General features: G+C 36.2%; 2 protein-coding genes and 3 long non-coding RNA genes across 5 annotated transcripts; 2 read left to right on the top strand and 3 right to left on the bottom strand.

The window, feature by feature from the left end:
* Positions 1-1479: 1479 nt before the first annotated feature.
* LOC131017146 (disease resistance protein RPP13-like) lies at positions 1480-4619 on the top strand. The gene is made up of 2 exons (XM_057945886.1): positions 1480-1955; positions 2758-4619. The coding sequence occupies exons 1-2, from the start codon at positions 1631-1633 to the stop codon at positions 3561-3563; spliced, it is 1131 nt and encodes a 376-aa protein (XP_057801869.1). The 5' UTR covers positions 1480-1630; the 3' UTR covers positions 3564-4619.
* On the top strand, positions 3707-4360 carry LOC131018177 (probable disease resistance protein At1g59620). The gene has a single exon (XM_057946897.1). It carries the CDS (start codon positions 3707-3709, stop codon positions 4358-4360), a length of 654 nt encoding a protein of 217 aa, XP_057802880.1.
* Positions 4620-4839: 220 nt separating the features above from the next.
* On the bottom strand, positions 4840-5673 carry LOC131017151 (uncharacterized). Its single transcript, XR_009099452.1, has 2 exons — positions 5610-5673; positions 4840-5151 (listed from the first exon to the last, which is right to left on the bottom strand). It is a non-coding gene; the product is annotated as an uncharacterized LOC131017151 (long non-coding RNA).
* Positions 5674-9467: 3794 nt separating this feature from the next.
* On the bottom strand, positions 9468-12433 carry LOC131017147 (uncharacterized). Its single transcript, XR_009099448.1, has 3 exons — positions 12006-12433; positions 10366-10445; positions 9468-9765 (listed from the first exon to the last, which is right to left on the bottom strand). It is a non-coding gene; the product is annotated as an uncharacterized LOC131017147 (long non-coding RNA).
* Positions 12434-18849: 6416 nt separating this feature from the next.
* Positions 18850-21811, bottom strand: LOC131017148 (uncharacterized). Its single transcript, XR_009099449.1, has 3 exons — positions 21387-21811; positions 19748-19827; positions 18850-19147 (listed from the first exon to the last, which is right to left on the bottom strand). It is a non-coding gene; the product is annotated as an uncharacterized LOC131017148 (long non-coding RNA).
* Positions 21812-22970: the final 1159 nt, after the last annotated feature.

Below are 22970 nucleotides of genomic sequence, written 5' to 3'. Positions count from 1 at the left end.
GCATTACTTATTAATAGTGTTCTACTTTTGCAAATCTGAATTTTTTTTTGGTCTTAGTTTCCAAATCAATCTCAGTTATTGTCTTAAAAAAAACTTGTCAGTACTCTAATTCAAAGCTCTCATATCACCAGCATTTGTCAATTTTTATTCTGAATCCTCTACATTTTCATACTAATTTCAACTAACAAAATTCTCTTCCAAAAATTGAAATTTCAACCGACTTAGTTAAAATTTCAACTTTTTTATTACCACTATAACAACATGTTCCAATAGTAACATATTTTTTGAAGAATTGAGTGTCATTAAATAAAATTATGATATTTTGTAATGAGTAGCTAATATGCGTGTCACAAAATATAGTGAGATTTGAGGATGCATGTATCAACTTTTGTAGGTATCAAATACTTCAATTTTTATATGTAATTAAAAGTAATATATATAGACATGCATATGTGATGTAAGCTAAGTGTTGTTGCACAAAAACTGCAGCATATATATCTTAATGTCACTATTAGACAATTTTGTTCATAGCATAATATTTTCTTATGTATGCAGACAAGGGAAGTAGATTGCTGCTCACGAGTCGCAGTACGAATCCACTAGAAGGCCGCTTCTCTTTGAGTGAGATGGAAAGGAGCATCCATTATACTTATGGGATGCAACCTCTAACTCCTGAGGAGAGCTGGCAATTGTTTTCGAAAACAATATTCAGTGGCATTGATAAATCGCACGAATTCTCTAAGCATTTGGAGAAAATGGGGAGAGACATGTTGACACAATGTGGCGGTGTGAGGTTTGTTATAAAAGAGATGGGAATAAAGCTAGCAGAAAAGAGACGGTCAGGGATTGAATGGGAACAGCTTCTTCAACCAACTCCTTGCCATGCAATGTTGGCTATCATGTTAAAGATAATACAAAAGCCAAACAGCCGTTCAGAGGTAATCAATGTCCTTAAAATGATGGTGGATTTCGTGAGAGACAAGGAATTGGAAGAGGGAAGCTGGCTATATTATTTCATATGCGACATCATCGACATGGCTCAATATCTTGGGGAGAAAAACCTGCATTTCTAAACATAATGAATGCTCTATCCTAAGATGGCTTAGCAAGGTCAAAATGAGCATGCTCGAAGGGGCGGAGACAGAGTCGTCCTCGTGCATATCAGAAAGTTTCGGAGAAGGAGACGGGGAGGTGGTGGGGTTGGAGGAAGACGTGGATCTGCTGCTTCGCAGAGTGCTGATGAGAGATAGGGTATTGGTAGTTTAAAATTATTTAAGGCCACTATTTTAAAGTAGTTTCGCAACAATAGACCAATATTTTTTGGAATTGCAAAAATAGGCCAATTATTTTAAATTTTAGCATCCGTAAACCACATTTGAATCCAATCAGGCTATTTTGGGCCACTTGACCCAAAAACATGGCCTATAAAGGCCGAATTGGGCCCAAATGTGGCCTTAGAACACCAAAAATTAAAATACTTGGCCTATTTTTGCAAGTTCGAAAAATGTTGGCCTATTTTTAATTTGCAAGTTTGAAAAATATTGGCTTATTTTTGCATATCTCCCTAAGATAGTGGACTTAAATAATTTTGAACTCCAGGTATTGGCATTTGGCTTCCTTAATCACAGGCATGACTGGTATTGGGAAGACAACTCTTGTAAGAAAAGTGTACAACCATCCAGACGTGGTTAAGAAATTCCGCCGCCGCCGTGTTTGGGTATGTGTTTCTACCAACTTTAGTCATAAAGAAATATTGAAGAAGATAATAGAGCAGGTGGTAGATTGTATGAAATTGAGAAGGGATTCTATATTGGAGAAAATGGAGCGACCAGACAACTTTTGTGTGGGAGAGATGCTTCGCAAACTTCTCAAGGGAATGGCATATTTGATAGTTCTTGATGGCTTTCCCAAAGAAATGTGCTTGGGATACATTATGGAATTTATTCCGCTTAATGGTATGCCCATCTTTTCGCTTATCTATTCCTCTGATTTGCTAGAGAGATAATTTTTAATTAGAGATAGAAAATTGAAAAGAGATGAAATTAGAATGATATATGATGAAAATAAAAAATCATAGATGAGTAATTTTTGTAAAATGTGTGTTGCTTATAAGATATTGAGAAAATAAGTTATGGTAGAGGAACTTATTATAAGCTCTTTAGGAGTTTATTTTACCAAACATTTTGAATGAACTTATAAGCTGTTTTAAAGAGTTTATAAGCTCAACCAAACACCCTCTTCATCTCATGCAATTAAGATTTTCTATTGCCAATTTGTGTGACATTATCTATTGCACACATGAATAATTGACATGTATCAATCCTAAGAGTTCAAGATTGTCCAATATTAATTTGGGTGTATATGTCTATTCCCCTTCATACTGACACATATCAATCATTCATGAATGCAGTGGAAGATGTCATGCAATAGAAGATTGGAATTGCATGTCATGTGCTATCTATGATGATGATGATGATGATTTAATTAGTTGAAATTAACCATAATTAATGTTGATGTAGTTATAATTATAATTGTATTACGAGAGAAGGTGGTATATAGGATCACCCAAATATGTATAAATTAAAATTGATATTTATAGTATGAGTTTAAAGGGATTTTCTTATTTTCATAACATGAAAAAGAATCTCAGATTTAAGGATGGAGATACAAAATGAGTATATGATATAGTCTAATAATCTAATTACGTTTCCTAGTTGAGTAGTATTCTGAATGTCCCTTCTTGTATTGTGTAAGTAGGTAAAGGAACTAGATTGCTTCTGACATGTCGCACTGCGTATAAAGATCTCAACATCGGTTATACTCATCGGATGGAAACTTTGGATCCTCCTAAGAGCTGGCAATTGCTTTTGAAAACAATACCAAGAGAGCTCAAATTCCCAAAGCACTTGGAGAATATGGGGAGAGAAATGTTGAGAAAATGTGACGGTCTGCCATTAGCCATAATCGAGATGGCCAAACAGTTAGCAAAAAGGAAACCATCGACAGAGAGTGAATGGGAAGAAGCTCTTAAATCAATTGATTTGTGCTCAATACTACCGTTATTTGAATCCAGTTATCGAAAAATGGACGCAGAATCGAAGCCATGCTTCTTGCATCTGGCCTTCTTTAAGGAACTTACAAGTATTAGGACACAAAAGTTGGAACATGTTTCGGCTATAGTAAGAATGGTCTCAGAAAGCCAAATTAGATCATATGTGAGTATCTTAAATCAGGAATGCTTTGTCGAGATCAAGGACAAGAAGAGTTATCGCGTGATTGGTATACTACACATGCTATCGAAAAAAAAAGCAGAGGAAGAAATAGGTTTTGAGATCCTAAGGAGCCATGGAAATAATCAACCCTCTCAGAGTCCTCGACACCATCGTGTTATCATTTGTAGTCGAGACAAGTTCAATTACTCGACAAATGAAGATAAGCATCTTGTTTCTCTCTTCTTCCATGGAGGTGGCTACTTGGATGCTAATTGGGAGAGTTTTGAACTACTTAAGATACTTGATTGGGAAGATTTTGGGCTTGAAGAATTTACCAGAAAAGAGTATTGACACAATGATGGGATTAAGATACTTGGGATTGAGAAATAATTACTTACAAAAGCTCCCACGCGCATTGGGGAGGTTGAAAGAGCTTGAGGTTCTTGATATAGCTCTCAACTTTACTGCTGGAAGTGCCAAATATTATATGGGAAATGTGTAGCCTTCGTCACCTCTACATGTCTGATGTGATTTGCCGAGAGCCTCTGAAGATTGAAATGCTGGAGAATCTGGAGACCTTAACCTACATCTCATTTGATAATTGGACATATGAGCTCTCGGGCATGGGAAAGATGATCCGTCTCAAGAAACTGGGCATTGAAGAAATTGATGAAAACTCGAATGTAAGCAAGCTCTTTGCATCATTGGTTGAGCTGAAGAATCTTGGAACCCTAATCTTGAGAGGGTTTCGTTTCAGAAGCATGCCTTGTTTGGACCAGCTTGGTATTCTAGAAGGAATTCATACACTCAAATTAGAAGGGCTCCTTCCCAAGTTACCAGTAAGTGGCACTAGTTTCCCTCGATTTCTTAGATCATTGACGTTGGTTGATAGCTGTCTTGACGAAGACCCCATGCCACTACTAGGGGCGAAGCTAACCATGCTTAAGCACCTCAAATTGCGGAATGCATACACTGGTCAAGAAATGGTGATCTCGGAATACATGCATTACCTTGAGGTCTTGTGCTTGGAAGAGATGTGGAATATGAGAAATGTAGAAATTTTTAGAGGTAGACTGTATCAACTCGAGAAGTTAGATTCAAGAATTGTCCATATCTGGAGACCCTACCCGAAGAGATTGGGGAGATGAGAGAGTTGGAGGAGTTAAAGATGGTGACAACCAAAACCATTGCAACAAAGATCCGAAACTCAGCCTTAATCTCCAAAATAAGGCAGCGGTCTTCTGATTTTCGGTTGGATTTGAATAGTGATAATTAAGAATTATCTGTTAAATGCTGAATTCGGCATTGATAACTGTCATTATAACTTGTAGTATTACGTTTTAGACTTTAAACTTTTCCTTCACTTGTTACAACTGTGCTACTTGTGTGTTGTCTATTAGTTGTTCATTCATAAATGAACTGCTGGAGCCGAGCCTAATAGTGGAGTCTCGAGCAACATTTTGACATGCCTGTTTAAGAGGTCTGTGTTTACTTTGATGGATAAATTTATCATGGCAAAATGAGAGAACAAAAATTTATTGTCACAGCCCGGCCTAAGCTAGTGTAGAATTAAGCCGGGGAAAGGTGTGACTGGGAAAGGGAGTAAACAAATGCAAAAGAAAAGAGATTTAAATAATAATAATGAACCCTCTTTAACGATGAATTACTTTAATATTGTATAAACATAGGCAATCACTTTTAAAACTCATGAGTAGACAACTTACAATACACAATGACAAGTTGTCTAACTTTCAAGTGATATAATTCTCAAAGCTATTGATTTAAAATATGTACAACACATCAATAAAGTAGAATAGACCGAGTGTTGCAGCGGAATAATTCATGTGGATTACATGTATGAAGACATGGAATCCTGAGCCTAATTTAATATACACTGAAGGCTTTGCTCTGCTTGCTTCCATCTACATCACAGCTTAACCTGCATATTTAGAAACATACGCAGGGCTGAGTACCAAAAAGCACTCAGTGGTCACGTGCCAAATAAGTTAAAAGCTTGCTCTTAGAGCTATATATTGAACTTGCCATCTCAAACATCACACAGGAGTTTTATTTAAATAACCTGTGTATGCAAATCATCATAACATCATATACGTCTGCAGAAAATTAACATGTATGTACCATATCTACGCATCATATAACTCTGAGTGTTGAGAAGTAGGCCTCCTTCTCAAACACGATGACAAGCTAACTCAAAGGTTAACTGTCAACTCTGTGTACACAAATCCTGACTCGCTCAGGACCCGAATTTGTTTTTCTATGTAGATGGTATCATACAAATCTCAAATATTGGCAAGTCAATAATTGGAAAATAAATGCATACACTCAAACTTTATATAATAAAGTATGCATCTTTACTTCTTGAGTTAGTAAGCCCACCTGATACGCTTAATGAAATAGAAATCCTTGCTTGTTCATTCTACACTGCCACTCGAACCTTCATTGTAATGAGGTTCCTAGGTAAGATTGGATAATAAGAAATAAATAAAAATAATTCCTAGTTGAAACTTCTATCACTTGAAAGTTGCATCCTCTAATCTGAGTATTCTACTTTTATGGACTTAATTAACTAAAAGCAAACAGTAACATCATATCTCTTGGGATACCTCAAGTTGACAAAGTTTAAGAGTAAACTAATCCATTCCATATAGATTAGCTTACAATTAATAACTAATCATCAATCACTTAGCATAGTTCTATTAATAACTTTCTCAAGTAAGAAATCTCAATATGTAATCATATATGAATCTCAACTTTGAAATATCATATAAAATCAACCTCTTTAAAGAAAAATACAAGCTTTACATTTTTAGAAATCTCTCAAAGTCTATTTTTATTAGAAAGTTACAAAAATACAATACATCAAGTGTATGAGAAGTTATATCACAAAAGGCAGAATCTGCCACTGAACTTTGCTGCTTCGTGCAGTACATTTCAGAAAATAATTTAGCATATCTAATGGTCTCGGATTTAGCTAAAATTTTGCAGAGAACGACTACACATGATGAAGTTATTACAGTAAAAATTTCAAGTTATTTAGACTATGAGAACACCATCAGAAGCACCTCGAAACATACTGCCCTGTCAAGCCGAAAACTGACAGCAAAGCCCCTTTGTTTCAACTTAACATATAATTCATACGTTTGTCAAATACAAACCATAGGAACTCAATTACATCATCTTACTACACATTAGCATGCTTTAGCTTGAAATTTAACTCATGTTTAACTCATCAACACAAAGCAAGCAAGTTATAACACAATTAATCACCACAACTTCTCCAATCAATACTAAAAGTAGTTCTTCCCTTATTCATAAATCAAAATTGGCTCAACACATAGTAACATGCTCAATATCCCCCAATTTCTATCATATAATCTCATATTTTAGCCACATAAGAGAGTGGAGATTCAATTACACAAGCATCAAACATGTAGCTAGCTTATTCCAAGAACTCCCAAATCCACTTAAACTAAACTATTAGGGAATCATGTTTTCTTGTGAATAAATACCCAAATAAATCCCAATCAATTCTTCACATACATATAGGCATGTATACATAGTCAATTGATACAAATATAAAGAAGATGAAATTCTAGGGTTCTTGAGGGAGGGTCAAAAATCGGAGCTTTGGGATGAAGCTGTGATTCCTGTCATCATTTTACTTAATTCTAAGTAATTACTAACTTAAAAACATATAACATTTTGTTTAATATCTCACTTTAGGAATCTCAGAGAGAAGTCACCTATGCCTCGATTATTTTGGCATGAACTCAGAAATCACAAGCAACATCAAACACTTTCTACAATAACAAGTAGAATACTTAACTTTTCGACGACGAGGGACGCGACCCTGTTCAGTCGAGCCAAGACGACGATGATTACGGCAGCGCTTGCTGCCTCGGAGGGGATCGTGTAGCAGCAGTAGCGGCGTCGTGAATGGAGCGGCGCCGCTGAATCGCCGGTCTTCCACAGACGACGGAGGTGGCAGCCGAACCATGACAGCGGGAGTAGAAAAGAATTAGGGCTCGTTTTCCTTTCTCTCCTTCTCGAGTATGGATTCAAGGCAGAGACGGGCGAAGCTCAGCCGTTCGTTGGCTTTCCAGTCGCGACAGTAGTAATATTCTTCTTCTAAGAATTAGGGCTCCACATCGGAAAAGAAGGGGAAACGGAGAGGACTTCCGGTGCGAGAACTTCGACCACGTCGAAGAGGAGGCTGCTGTATTGCCGAATGAGGGAAAAACATCATATGTGAGAGAGAAGAGATTTATACTTATTTGAAGTCGGTTTCTTAAGCAGCTGCGTGAAAAGCTGAAGGATACGTGCCAGACGAATAGCTAATCTGGATTAATAAATCTAATCGACAGCTTAGAGCTAAGTGATTCACTGCTAACACAAAGAATTGGGCTTGGGCCTCTTTAATATAATCATTGGCCCAAATGATAAAGTATTGGGCTTATTTAAACTTAGCCCATATATACATGTATTGGACTCTATTCCATAACTTAATAAAATCACTAGCCCAAACAATAATTATTGGGCTTTTTGCATAAAATTGAGACTTCTCTTTCTTCTTTAAAATAATAGAAAATAGAAAATAATATTAACAATATATATATACCGTAGTGAAAATGCCGGGTGTTACATTTATGCCTTTAAATGTCTCACTTCTTTTCTCACATTTTACACAAAAGAGAAATTCACCATTTTTCTTTCCTTATTTTCACTTCATGGAGGGATAATATTATCAGTCCATTTTTGGAGGGATAATATTATCCTTCTTTGAAATGAAAACACATAATGAAAAATGGTGAACTTCTCTTTTGTATAAAATGTCAGAAAAGAAATGAAACATTTAAAGGCGTAATTTATCCATCAAAGTAAACGCACCCTTAATATAATTTACTAGAGTTTGCAATTCCTTCAAAGCATTTTCCCATCTATTTAAAGAGTCCTTTCAAAGTTTTAAATTATTCCCTCCATCCACAAAAATTATCTATTTCTCTATTTTTGAAATTTTTTTATCACATGGTGAGACTCTTTTTTTCACTCATAATACGCAACCTATTTTTCTTAAAATAGGTGTCGTCCACTTTTATGACTATTTGTTGTGGACGGAGGAAGTACGTAAAAACGTAAGCCACTCGAATAAAGAACATATATCAATTATTATTTGGGTAAATTTGGTATAAAACCATAATAAATTTCCAAATTTTGGTTTTTCCCACAATCTTCCATTCTTGTTTCAAAATTCATAATAAATCATTTTTTTGGAATTTCTCACGATGACAGATTCTGATCAAAAATTTGAATGACGTGGCAATACAATGTAATTATATGGAAATTATGTGACATGACAATCTAATTGCCCCCTGCATTTTAACGGTGCTTGATCTCGTTAGAGCTGCGCTTGGGGCGGCCGTTAAAACGTGGGGGTGTTTTGCTTCAGTTTTGAAACGTTGAGGTAATAAACAATGTCAACCCTAATGTTAGGGTGTCAAAGGCAATAGGGGTGTCAACGTTGAGGGGGAAAGTGGTACTGAACCCTTAAATATGACACATCATTCAAATTTGGCGCCACGTCATTTAAAAATTCATCGGAAAGTCACACTATGAGAAATTCCAAAAAAAGTGATTTATTATATATTTTGAAACAAAAATAAAAGTTTGTGGGAAAAATCAACATTCGGAAATTTATTATAATTTTAAACCAAATTTACCCTTATTTAAACATCTTTCTAATTTGTTTTTTATACTTACAAATTTTATTTATGTGTGAAACAATAAGTCAACACTTTGGCTTCTTGAGAAAAGCAGGATGCATGTGGCTAATCGAAACTAACCTGACTCACATGATTAATTAATCCCAACATTCAAGAAAAAGAAATCCGGCCCACGTTGAAGAAGAAGCTGCTTTCTTCACTTCACATAATTTAGCAAGACAACCACGGCGGCGAGAAGAGCGGGGCGGGCGCAGTGTGATTGTGGAGAGGTGGTGGTGCGGCGGATGATAGAAGCTTGGGCTGTGTGTGTGTTCTACTTGATAAATTTGCTTTTTAACTTTTAGAATTATAAATATATATTGATCCCTTTGTTTTTTAATAAAAGTGCTTAAGTATATTGTGAGTTGAGAAAGAGTCTCACCTTCAAAATAATGATAATTAATTGTATTTGTCACAGCCCACTATCCCAATGACGGGTTAACCGGGGTTATGACTTGGGGTGAACAATAAGAAATGGAAATGGACAATTACTTAACATTAAAGTATATGGAAATGTCACTCATAGATAAAATGCTAGGATCATATATGATTATTTGGATACTTATAAAACATACACTTAAATGAGAACTGATTAAGGTGGGTTACCCAATAACATGTATCACAACTTCATAACATAGAGCTATCCTAATCAAAGTGTTTTGCAGCGGAAAACGTGTGAGATATACATATGAAGATGTATACTCAAGGTTACATTTCTTGAAATGTCAAAGGGACACCCGCTCAACATCATTCCATTCCATCAGTTGCTCAACCTGCACATTTAGAAATACATGCAGGGCTGAGTATAAAAATACTCAGTGGGCACGTATGCCTAGGTATAAAAATACATGCTTCAAAACTGTAAATTGTCATGCCATCATAAACAGTACAACAAGGGAGTTTTTCGCTAAAAAGGCCCAAGCTTACTAAGTTCATTTGTGATTCTTAAAGTTCGTCTACAGACTAAGTTCTCTTGTAATCTATCATATCTGGAACTGTGTGCCGGAGAGGTGGCCACCTCTCACGGTCACTTGACCGGCCAACCCGCTAGATGACTCACGGTCACTGGTGTACACTAGCCCTGGCAGGATAGCTATCAACTGCTCAGGACCCGAATTCGATTGCATCATTGGCAAAGCCAAAGCAGATAGATATCATACTAAAATTGAAACATTTTATGACAAGACAATACTTGAAATAACTTTAACTCAAAGATTTTGTCATGAAATAACTTGCTCAAAGGTAGCATTAAACTTGTTTGATAGATATATAAAACTGAAATTAACAGTTAAATCATCTCATGCATTCATTCGTATAAGAGGCCTACGACACGCAGGGGATCTCTATATACGTATAGTAAAAGTAATGCCCACCTGGATAGGCAAAGCCTGAAGATCATAATCACATAAACTCGTCTTGGGAAAGCAGCGCTAATCCCCTTGGTTCATAAAGCCTACAAGAAATTCTATTCTTAATAGGTCTCGTGAAGCTAACTTAAAGTCTTAGTGGATGTACTAAACATACTTGATTCATCACGCCGGGTTTTCAAATTTAATAATAAAAATTGAAAGCTAATTCTTGAGCTAAGGACACCAACAATATCCTTACTCGATTTTCTTTTAATAATTGAATTTATAAATAAATCCAATTAAATCATAAATACTTTCACTCACAAAAATACTTGATGTAAATCATTTCATGCTTATTCATATATGCACATAATAATATTAATATTATTCTGCAAATCATTTTTTTAAATTAATTAATTAAACTAATGATAGCTCAATCAATTAATTAAAATGAGGCAGCCCAATGATATATTAAAATCAGGGCCCAATATTATAAATAAGCAGCCCATTTAATAATAATTCAGAGGCCCAATTAAAAATAATAATTGAAGGGCCCAAAATTCAATTAAAATCGGCCCACCTCCTTAAAAAAAAACAGCCCATCTTTGGGCCCAACCCTAAATCCATCTTCATTTATCACACCCACACACACATCACACGCACACACACATCGCAGCAGCTGCGCTGCACACTCCCCCTCCCTCTTCTTCCCTTCTCCAGCGACGGTAGGCGTCGCCGGCCACGCCGCCGTCCCCGACGACTCTCTCCCTCTCCTCTGCTCTCCTATCTCCCTCAAACAGACGCCCACCTCTCTTCTCTCTCTTGAAGTCCGCCGCCGCGGAGACTCGCCGGGGAAGCAGCGGCGACAAGCCGCGCCACCCTCGGCTCTCCCTTCACTCTCTCGAATTCCGCCCCCAACACTCACCCTCTATCTCACCGAACCCAGAACTCCCTCCGACGACTGCACCAGACCAGCCGCCGCCCTTCTCACCTCTCAACCTTCCTCTCTCTCAAACCTCGGTCACCACCGCCCACCTTCAGTCGGATCTCTCTCTTGACTGCTCTTCCGCCAACGAGCAGCAGCGAAAGCCGCTCTTTCTTCTCCGACTCCGGCGAGTAGCAGCGATAAGCTGCTGCTCCACCGTCCGCTCAGACCCTCTCACTGTACACTCCTCTCCTCCTCGGCCTTCCGACGACTGCAGCAGCGAGGCTGCCGCCGACCGAGACTCCCATCTCTCACTCTCTCTGTGACAGTGGCCAACCACCACCACCACCGGACGGACAGCAGCGATGAGCCGCCGCCGACCGCATCTGCCTCCTTCCACCCTCAACTCAACTCATCAGCAGACACACAAACACAACAAGCAAAACCAAAACTCAAAACTCCTTTCTTCTTTCTTTTAAAACAGTCATGCTTCATATACGTATACATACACAGATTGTACTTATCATGCCAGTAACTTGACATCAATATAATGTGTATGCATTTTGTTTTGATCTGGTGTGATGGATGTATGAACAATTATGTGAGTTATGCGCCTCTACATGTATGTCTGCAATGGTGTGTGTTGGGTCTCCAATTGGAGTTTTGATTTGAAAGCAATGATTGAGTGAAAATAGTTGTAACTAGAATACATAATTTGAATGTTTTAAAGAGGTAAAACCTTTAGAACGAAGTTGCTGGTTCGTTGATCTGGTGCACCACAAACTTGGCCTGCTCGAAATATTTAGTGGAGGAAAAACTAAAGTTGAGCTTCTGGTTGCTTGGTCTTTCACAACGAAGGAATAAAATGATTATAGATAGAAGAAAAATCTGATTTGTTGGAGTGAGATTTGTAATTGTATGGCTTGTGCACTGTAGTTGATGGTAAGGGTTGAAAACAAATCATGATAATGATGGCAGCAGCTTATTTTGACAAGGAGTAGGTGGCGTAGTAGGTGGCGTATTAAAGGTGAGGGAGGAAGCATGGTGATCATGGGAAGACATGATGATAGATGACAAGTGGTAGCATGTGCTCATAGAATAATTTAAACTAAGGCTCGAAATGTGAATAATTAAATCAAGCACACATAAATAACTGAAGACTTCAATTAAAATCTCTATAATATTGAAAATTTTGGATATGTAAAAATCCTTTAAAGTTTGCTAATTGAAATACTAGTGCAACTATTTAAATACTCAATTTACATAAATATGAGATGCACAAGAATTTAAATAACATAAACTTTCAAAATTTATTTTTGTTGGAATTAAAGTAAATTCATTTTCTTTTATTTGGCGTGAATCATCTTAAATTCTAAGTTTGAAATCTGCTCTAAATTTAGCTAGGGAAAAGCGGGGCGTTACATTCCTCCCTCCTTATAAAAATTCCGTCCTCGGAATTGCATATCTGGTATTCTATCTTGTGATACTAGTCATTCGTTTCATTCATCTCTTTTGTGGCCTTTTCCATCTTGTGATGGTTCCACTACATGACGAGAACAATATTATTGCCTCGTAAAACTTGAATCTTGCGATCAAGTATCTGGACTGATTTCTCATCACAACTTAGGTCCTGGCTAGGACTACTTTATCTTATTTAATCACATGCTTTCTTAATTGCGAGGTGTTATACGTATTGTATACATCCACAATGCTTGGTGGCAGAGCCAACTTATAGGCTACAAAGGCCTAACTTGTCTAGGATCTCAAAAGGTCATATATAACGGGGTCGTAACTTGCCCCTCTTTTCGAAACGTATAACTCCCTTTGAGGGAGAGACTTTGAGGAAACTCGATCCCGAACATTAAATTCTAATTCCGATCGGCGTTTATCGGCGTAAGACTTTTGTCTATCTTGAGTTTATTTGATTCTTTGCTTGATGTGGTCGACTTTCTCAATCATCTGTTGGACCAGTTCAGGACCTAACAACATTCTTTCACCCACTTCATCTTAGTAAAGTGGTGAACTACCTTAATTGTTTCCTTCGTCCTAAGTCACCTTCTCAGATTTGACTAGGAAATTCTAACATCAGACTTTTCTCATTATCTTGGTAACTTTCACTTAAAGATTAATGGCACTCTTTCTGCCATGTAAACTCATTTTCTTATTTCCAAATGATTATTTAATGGGGTTTCTAAATTTCCATTGTGGTGGCGTTCCAACTTTATTCTTGTTGTAGCTTCTGGCACTTTAGCTAAAGCATTCACTCTCTTAACTTGAGCCTACTAGCCTTGGGGTTGGGTTATACCTTAAGTTTAGTTCTAGTGCTTTCCTTCCATTTCCTTTTTCTTTACCTCCATCTTGAGGTGGTGTACATATCTTGTTTGTGCGTGAACTTTTTCCTTCTCCAATTGTTGTAGTGACTCGGTGGTGAGAGTCTCGTTCATTGCTTGTTCCTTCATAATATCTCCCTAATTTACTAGGGGAATTGAAAATCTCATGCCGCGATTCATTTACGAACTCCTTTACGCATTTCTCATTATTCATTTATAAATGACTTAAATAAGCATTTTAAACTCCATTAAAAAGGAATTTATTTAAAACATTTTAATCCTTTTAAAATCCATACTCATAAAGTCTTAACTTATGCTCTATCTCATATTCTATCTCTTTACTCAACTCTATATGAACTCTCCACTCTTCTCAAATCCTTAAGTTCAAGGATAGGTTTCAAGAAAATCATGGTACTAAGTCTCGATTTATCTCTCATATAAGGCTCGTCTAATCTCATTCAACACATAGATAACACAATCACATAAGGCACATAAGAAAACACCATCAAATATTATCAAAACATGCTCTGTTTTTTTTTTTACACTGACTCAACTTCAAAATCTAACCTGTTCTTACTCCAACACCTACTGGACTCGAGACTCATACCAAAAGAAAGATCTTCGAGTCTATTTTCATATAAAAAAAAAAAATAGAGTCAAAAACTCCAAGTATTGTAGGAGATATGACTATTTTACTACAGTCTACCATATTAGGCAGTTTTGAGCAATCGAAAACTTGGATTTTTGAAAAACTAGTAAATGTTGTCAAACTGGGCTCAAATTTTGTGGATATCTAGTTAACACAATAAGGTTAATACCATAAAATTTTGGAAAGCTAGATCACACAGGAAGCTACTGAAATGAATGACTCTTTCCCTTGCTCTCTGAAACTCTCGGTAGTAATGTGCAGTTTCGGTTTTGTATTTTATAAAAATAGTAAACGAAGTCCAAATGACTTGAAATTTTATTGATGTTCTCAAGACTCATGTAGAGACTTGGTATAAAATGTTCAAAGCTTTTTGATATTGAAAAACCGTCGATCACAGTAGGTCAGTAGGCCTATGAAATTTACCAAAATCTCATCTCAAACTCTTAAAATACTCAACTCAACATTTCTTCAAGGAAACTCATCAAAGCTCATTTTAAACACATATAACACTCACAAACATTTAAGCACATTATAATGCTCATCATACTCAAATCTTGACTCTCTTCTTACATCATAACCTCAAATCTCTAGTAAAACGTTTCAATGAACGCATCATTAAAATTCTCTTCTCATTTTCATGCTCAAAATTACTCAAATACTCAAACACGATCTCATTCATCATATAAATCATTATACACATATAGATTCCCTTTTATCATGTACTAAACTCTAATGAAACTTCATGTATCATCATAAAACTCTTAATAAAACATGACAAACTTTCACATAATGATCATAAAGCAATTAGACTTCATTTTATCAATCATCGACTTCTCAAAATATGAAAACTCGAAAACTCATACAAACTAAACTAAGTCAAAAAATTTCTTAGCCAACAAAAGACTTACTCAAACATAATTATACACTAATATCATGCTCAAATACATATATCTTAAGCCAAAATTACTTAAATAACACATAGGCAAAAAGTCCTAATTTTTATTAAACTAAACTCTTTTGAAAATATCACTAATCATGTATAACCTATTGATCAAATCATAGATCTAACATCCTAGGTTACCAATTAGCACAAATCAACATCATAAAACAAGATCACATATAGATACACATGTATGTCATCTTCTTCCTCAAACTAACACTTTTCATTTTTCACTTCTCAACTTCAAGCTTCAATCACATCCATCATTAATCATCTAGATCATCTCATAAACTCAAATCCATCATCAATACATCAATTGATCCATAGGATCTCAACATCCCAACTTTAGGTAAACTAACCTAATAGAAAAATCTATATCTCATGGCTAATCATCAAGATATTCATATATATTAACTCAATAATCATCAATCATCATATAACTCAAGCCAATTCAAGAAAACAAACAACAAAATTTTGTAGGGTTTCAAGCCCCTAATTTTCGAAAATTTCATAGAAATAAGTTGGGTGATTTTCTTGCTCAATCATGATCATATACTCTCATCATACAATCTAGATCTATAAAAATAAGAATCACTTACCCAAGATTAAACAAAGATCAAAGTTTTCCTTTTTCACTCTTCAAACCAAACCCCACGGTCCTCTTGAAATCTTCAAGAATTGGAAGGTGTTTATGTTGATTTGGTGGAGGATTTGATCTTGATGTGAACTTGGAAGCTTTGGTGATTCATCTATGGTGATCTTTTGGAGCAAAATCGGAAGAGAGGGAGAGAAATTGAGAGTGGCCGAATGGTGAAGAAAATGAGGGAAATGAAGTGAATTTGTCTTGCTTAGGAAGGATGATTGGAGACCAAACACTATTCACCATTTAATACTTGTCCCCCCTAAACCTACACACTAATCCCTTCCCTTCATCTTCATACCACACGTCCACTTCAAGTAAGGCTAAGGAAATTAATCACATGCTTATTAGATTAAAATAATCATGTGTGTGTAAGGTTGTGTAGTCTAGAATAAATCATGTGTTAAGCTACATTAATAAAATCATAAAAGACTAATTACTAATTAATGTAATGCTATAACACAAAACTCTTATGACCAATATTTAAAATAAATATGGCACTAATATTAGTGCACTCACTCAATTATAATATTCCTCATCATAGGAAAAATAATTTGAAAATATTTTGTTTGGAAAAATTTTCATAAATCGGCATTCTTTGATTTCTCGGTAAAAATAAACTGCACTTGCTTTGAAAACTTTAATTAAAATTCCAAGTGCTAAAGTCATCAAATAAAAATCATAATAACTTGCTCACAATGACATACGTAACAAAATTCACATAATCAATCAGTCACGTAATTTCACATAATATCACGTCAAAGCAGTCGGCAAACACAGACAAACTAGACGTCTCTCCGACCGACTTTTTTTTTTTTTTTTTTTTTTTTTAAAGGTTTTTCACTCTTTCTTTCTCGACTCTATTTCCAACTCATTATTTCTATTTTCTTAACAGGACAGTCAATCTCTCTGACATCTCAGTACTCTCAATAGTGTTAAGACACTATCTCACAACATAGGGAAAAAGTACGAGGTGTTACATGTACTATCAAATTTAGATAAAATTCATGACTTCATGCATAATTTAAAATTCATGTGGCTCATATAAATACACTTAACTCACCAATTATAACTTATGCACCACATTTATAAAAATTTCCTTTAACTAAGCACATTAAAACACATATATAACGATTAAATCACATCAGATAAATCAAACCAGTTTTTATTATTAATGGATGCCGAACCCTAATTATTAATAATTAAGCCCTTAATAAGGGATTAAAAGTCGGGGTATGACATACTATCCACTTTAAAAGAAATTTCGTCACGAAATTTGTACCACAGAAAATAATTCTGGTACTTCTCCTTCATGCTAGAATCGAGTTCCCACATCGCCTTTTCTTGATCATGGTGCTTCCAAAGAACTATTACTAAGGGTATCGACTTATTCCTTAGTACTTTAACTTTCCGATCTAGAATAGATTCGGGTCTCTCCTCATATCAATTGGATTTCCAATTCCAATTTCTATACACGAGATTTACTTGAGAATAAGTTCCCTCGTTCTTTTGCGGCGGTTCATTGCTTCTACCTCATTCCAAAGGCTCATCTACGGGGTATTCTATTTTCCAAAGACCAAAATGGTCATCAACCCATTTCTTGTTACCTACACATGCACAATACTTTCCTATGAATCTATCTTAAAACTATCATAGACCAATTAACTTAAGTCCTCGTACTCGAACACTATATTACGGTCTTAGCTTAAACTCTGAATTTCTATCATAATGAGTGGTCGATATCACTAATAGGACAAAGACTAATCTCAACTAATCACAATGAGACACAATTATATGAAGCCATAGTTTGGGTAGTATACTACATCGGTAGACTAACACTTCTTGGTCTTATCAAACAAGGGGATCTATTATGACAACTCACGAGTTGCAAGGCTCAAACTCAACACAACATCAAAGCAAGGTGTTGTAGAAATTGTTCAAGAGAATCAAAAGAATGACCAGAGGGTATGAAATGATTAACTACTAGGTCGAACAAAATGACCTCGAGTATGAACCCATCTGGCTTTTCAACCGAAAGTTGAAACACATGGGTTTTCAACCCAAAAGACGTCTACTGCGATTTGGATCATGTGGACTGGCCAGGTCCAACATCATCACCTCTCAGTCACACGAGAAACATCGTCCCGAACTTGAAGGGCCATGAACATACTATACATAACAAAACATAAGTTCATTATGACAACTAAACTTATCTTAAGGTTCTCTATCCTATTGATCTCAAACCCCAAACCTCTCTTAAGACATATACACACAGACATACGTACACAGGCAAAACACTCTATTCATAAAATCTATCCTGTAGCAAAAGTCGATTTGATATTCCGTCGTACTTGAACATTCGAACGTAGAGACTATAGTTCAACCTTTGATGCAACGTTTACCTTGAATTTGTCTTGTATCGTCATTCTGTGCTTTTTCTTTACCTCGTACATATATTTTCATTCCTCTTTGTAGTTCAAAAGAACCATCATTTTCTTAAGGGAGCTGAGACGTTCTAAGTTCTCTTTCATTCTTCTAAATCATCACCTTAAGAATCTAGATTGTAGAGATATCCTACTAATCTAGTAGTCTATGTTCTTTTGGAATTGTGATCATGCACCTTATAGCAATTTATGTTCTCTGGGAAAACATATGTCACTTTTCTATCATTCATCTGATCATAACATCATAGACTGCGAAAATATGCCATAAAAGGCAAAACATTCAACATTTCATCATAACATGCTCTTCACATAAACATATTCATGAAGCATTTTAGAACATTAACATCTTTAAAACGTTGAAACTGCAGTTACCTGCTTTCCTTGATTGAGCACGATGCAATGGAGTGTTGAGCGGTGCCATATGAACCCATGTAAGTATAAAGAATCAAACTAGACTCGACTATTTAGAATAAGGTTTCTAGGGCCAGAGCGAACGAACCGCTCTGATACCATTCTGTCACAGCCCACTATCCCAATGACGGGTTAACCGGGGTTATGACTTGGGGTGAACAATAAGAAATGGAAATGGACAATTACTTAACATTAAAGTATATGGAAATGTCACTCATAGATAAAATGCTAGGATCATATATGATTATTTGGATACTTATAAAACATACACTTAAATGAGAACTGATTAAGGTGGGTTACCCAATAACATGTATCACAACTTCATAACATAGAGCTATCCTAATCAAAGTGTTTTGCAGCGGAAAACGTGTGAGATATACATATGAAGATGTATACTCAAGGTTACATTTCTTGAAATGTCAAAGGGACACCCGCTCAACATCATTCCATTCCATCAGTTGCTCAACCTGCACATTTAGAAATACATGCAGGGCTGAGTATAAAAATACTCAGTGGGCACATATGCCTAGGTATAAAAATACATGCTTCAAAACTGTAAATTGTCATGCCATCATAAACAGTACAACAAGGGAGTTTTTCGCTAAAAAGGCCCAAGCTTACTAAGTTCATTTGTGATTCTTAAAGTTCGTCTACAGACTAAGTTCTCTTGTAATCTATCATATCTGGAACTGTGTGCCGGAGAGGTGGCCACCTCTCACGGTCACTTGACCGGCCAACCCGCTAGATGACTCACGGTCACTGGTGTACACTAGCCCTGGCAGGATAGCTATCAACTGCTCAGGACCCGAATTCGATTGCATCATTGGCAAAGCCAAAGCAGATAGATATCATACTAAAATTGAAACATTTTATGACAAGACAATACTTGAAATAACTTTAACTCAAAGATTTTGTCATGAAATAACTTGCTCAAAGGTAGCATTAAACTCGTTTGATAGATATATAAAACTGAAATTAACAGTTAAATCATCTCATGCATTCATTCGTATAAGAGGCCTACGACACGCAGGGGATCTCTATATACGTATAGTAAAAGTAATGCCCACCTGGATAGGCAAAGCCTGAAGATCATAATCACATAAACTCGTCTTGGGAAAGCAGCGCTAATCCCCTTGGTTCATAAAGCCTACAAGAAATTCTATTCTTAATAGGTCTCGTGAAGCTAACTTAAAGTCTTAGTGGATGTACTAAACATACTTGATTCATCACGCCGGGTTTTCAAATTTAATAATAAAAATTGAAAGCTAATTCTTGAGCTAAGGACACCAACAATATCCTTACTCGATTTTCTTTTAATAATTGAATTTATAAATAAATCCAATTAAATCATAAATACTTTCACTCACAAAAATACTTGATGTAAATCATTTCATGCTTATTCATATATGCACATAATAATATTAATATTATTCTGCAAATCATTTTTTTAAATTAATTAATTAAACTAATGATAGCTCAATCAATTAATTAAAATGAGGCAGCCCAATGATATATTAAAATCAGGGCCCAATATTATAAATAAGCAGCCCATTTAATAATAATTCAGAGGCCCAATTAAAAATAATAATTGAAGGGCCCAAAATTCAATTAAAATCGGCCCACCTCCTTAAAAAAAACAGCCCATCTTTGGGCCCAACCCTAAATCCATCTTCATTTATCACACCCACACACACATCACACGCACACACACATCGCAGCAGCTGCGCTGCACACTCCCCCTCCCTCTTCTTCCCTTCTCCAGCGACGGTAGGCGTCGCCGGCCACGCCGCCGTCCCCGACGACTCTCTCCCTCTCCTCTGCTCTCCTATCTCCCTCAAACAGACGCCCACCTCTCTTCTCTCTCTTGAAGTCCGCCGCCGCGGAGACTCGCCGGGGAAGCAGCGGCGACAAGCCGCGCCACCCTCGGCTCTCCCTTCACTCTCTCGAATTCCGCCCCCAACACTCACCCTCTATCTCACCGAACCCAGAACTCCCTCCGACGACTGCACCAGACCAGCCGCCGCCCTTCTCACCTCTCAACCTTCCTCTCTCTCAAACCTCGGTCACCACCGCCCACCTTCAGTCGGATCTCTCTCTTGACTGCTCTTCCGCCAACGAGCAGCAGCGAAAGCCGCTCTTTCTTCTCCGACTCCGGCGAGTAGCAGCGATAAGCTGCTGCTCCACCGTCCGCTCAGACCCTCTCACTGTACACTCCTCTCCTCCTCGGCCTTCCGACGACTGCAGCAGCGAGGCTGCCGCCGACCGAGACTCCCATCTCTCACTCTCTCTGTGACAGTGGCCAACCACCACCACCACCGGACGGACAGCAGCGATGAGCCGCCGCCGACCGCATCTGCCTCCTTCCACCCTCAACTCAACTCATCAGCAGACACACAAACACAACAAGCAAAACCAAAACTCAAAACTCCTTTCTTCTTTCTTTTAAAACAGTCATGCTTCATATACGTATACATACACAGATTGTACTTATCATGCCAGTAACTTGACATCAATATAATGTGTATGCATTTTGTTTTGATCTGGTGTGATGGATGTATGAACAATTATGTGAGTTATGCGCCTCTACATGTATGTCTGCAATGGTGTGTGTTGGGTCTCCAATTGGAGTTTTGATTTGAAAGCAATGATTGAGTGAAAATAGTTGTAACTAGAATACATAATTTGAATGTTTTAAAGAGGTAAAACCTTTAGAACGAAGTTGCTGGTTCGTTGATCTGGTGCACCACAAACTTGGCCTGCTCGAAATATTTAGTGGAGGAAAAACTAAAGTTGAGCTTCTGGTTGCTTGGTCTTTCACAACGAAGGAATAAAATGATTATAGATAGAAGAAAAATCTGATTTGTTGGAGTGAGATTTGTAATTGTATGGCTTGTGCACTGTAGTTGATGGTAAGGGTTGAAAACAAATCATGATAATGATGGCAGCAGCTTATTTTGACAAGGAGTAGGTGGCGTAGTAGGTGGCGTATTAAAGGTGAGGGAGGAAGCATGGTGATCATGGGAAGACATGATGATAGATGACAAGTGGTAGCATGTGCTCATAGAATAATTTAAACTAAGGCTCGAAATGTGAATAATTAAATCAAGCACACATAAATAACTGAAGACTTCAATTAAAATCTCTATAATATTGAAAATTTTGGATATGTAAAAATCCTTTAAAGTTTGCTAATTGAAATACTAGTGCAACTATTTAAATACTCAATTTACATAAATATGAGATGCACAAGAATTTAAATAACATAAACTTTCAAAATTTATTTTTGTTGGAATTAAAGTAAATTCATTTTCTTTTATTTGGCGTGAATCATCTTAAATTCTAAGTTTGAAATCTGCTCTAAATTTAGCTAGGGAAAAGCGGGGCGTTACAGTATTATAGATGGAAAAAGAGTCCACCATATGGTAGAACACGTAAAGATATAGTATAATACTATGTTAGTATAAGGTAGTATATATCTACAAATAGAATAAGACTATTTTTTGTGGACTCTCCAAAAATAAAATATGAATACTTTTTTAGGACGAAGGGAGTACATACCAAGAACATGGCTAATTTTTTTATTTTCACCCTTAATAATTGCAGAAGAAATTGAAATGATAAAAAAATTTGTCATTAATAAAAGACAAAATGAAACATTATGCATTATTTTATCGCTGAATCCTAAAATGAGACACGTATCTAGAAATAAAATTTATTTCTTATTGATAATAACTCACTTTCTTTTTCGCGTGTTTATTGATGATGCACTGTTCCAAAAAAGAAACCATATTCTCTCACAAAAAATTGTAGGCTCCACTACTTTTATGACTTTATCCTTTAATCACGTTTCTTCTTAACAATCGTGTCAAATAGTAACGAGTCATTATCAATGAGACGGAGGGATCCCTGAGTACAAAAATAGAGGAAGTATAAATTATAATAACCAATTAACCGCATAGAAACTCTAAAAAATTAAATGAATTTTTGGTGGTATTTGGCAAATGAGATCCTATGTCTCATAATTTATTGTGTCCCATCATGTCCACTCTCAATTTGTTATAAATTTTAATTACTTTTTCTTCAATATTAATTTATTATGTTTTTTAATTTGATTTTTAAGATAAGTAACAAGGGCTCACTCATTCAATTAGGGTTCATAATTATCTTTTTATATATATTTGAACTAATAATGGATTATTTTAGTTAATTAATTCAAAAATTAGGGTATATATATTTTTTTAATTCCAATTTATAGTGATAAATATTAATTAGAATTTATTATATAATAAT

This window comes from Salvia miltiorrhiza, chromosome 3 (genome assembly GCF_028751815.1).
Source record: "Salvia miltiorrhiza cultivar Shanhuang (shh) chromosome 3, IMPLAD_Smil_shh, whole genome shotgun sequence".
Taxonomy (NCBI): Eukaryota; Viridiplantae; Streptophyta; class Magnoliopsida; order Lamiales; family Lamiaceae; genus Salvia; species Salvia miltiorrhiza.
This window is presented reverse-complemented; position numbering and strand designations above follow the sequence as displayed.

Coding starts and splice junctions, on each gene's coding strand:
- LOC131017146 (XM_057945886.1), top strand. CDS start 1,631: ATGACTGGTATTGGGAAGACAACTCTTGTAAGAAAAGTGTACAACCAT. Junction 1,956..2,757: donor GGAATTTATTCCGCTTAATG/GTATGCCCATCT, acceptor TTGTGTAAGTAG/GTAAAGGAACTAGATTGCTT.
- LOC131018177 (XM_057946897.1), top strand. CDS start 3,707: ATGTGTAGCCTTCGTCACCTCTACATGTCTGATGTGATTTGCCGAGAG.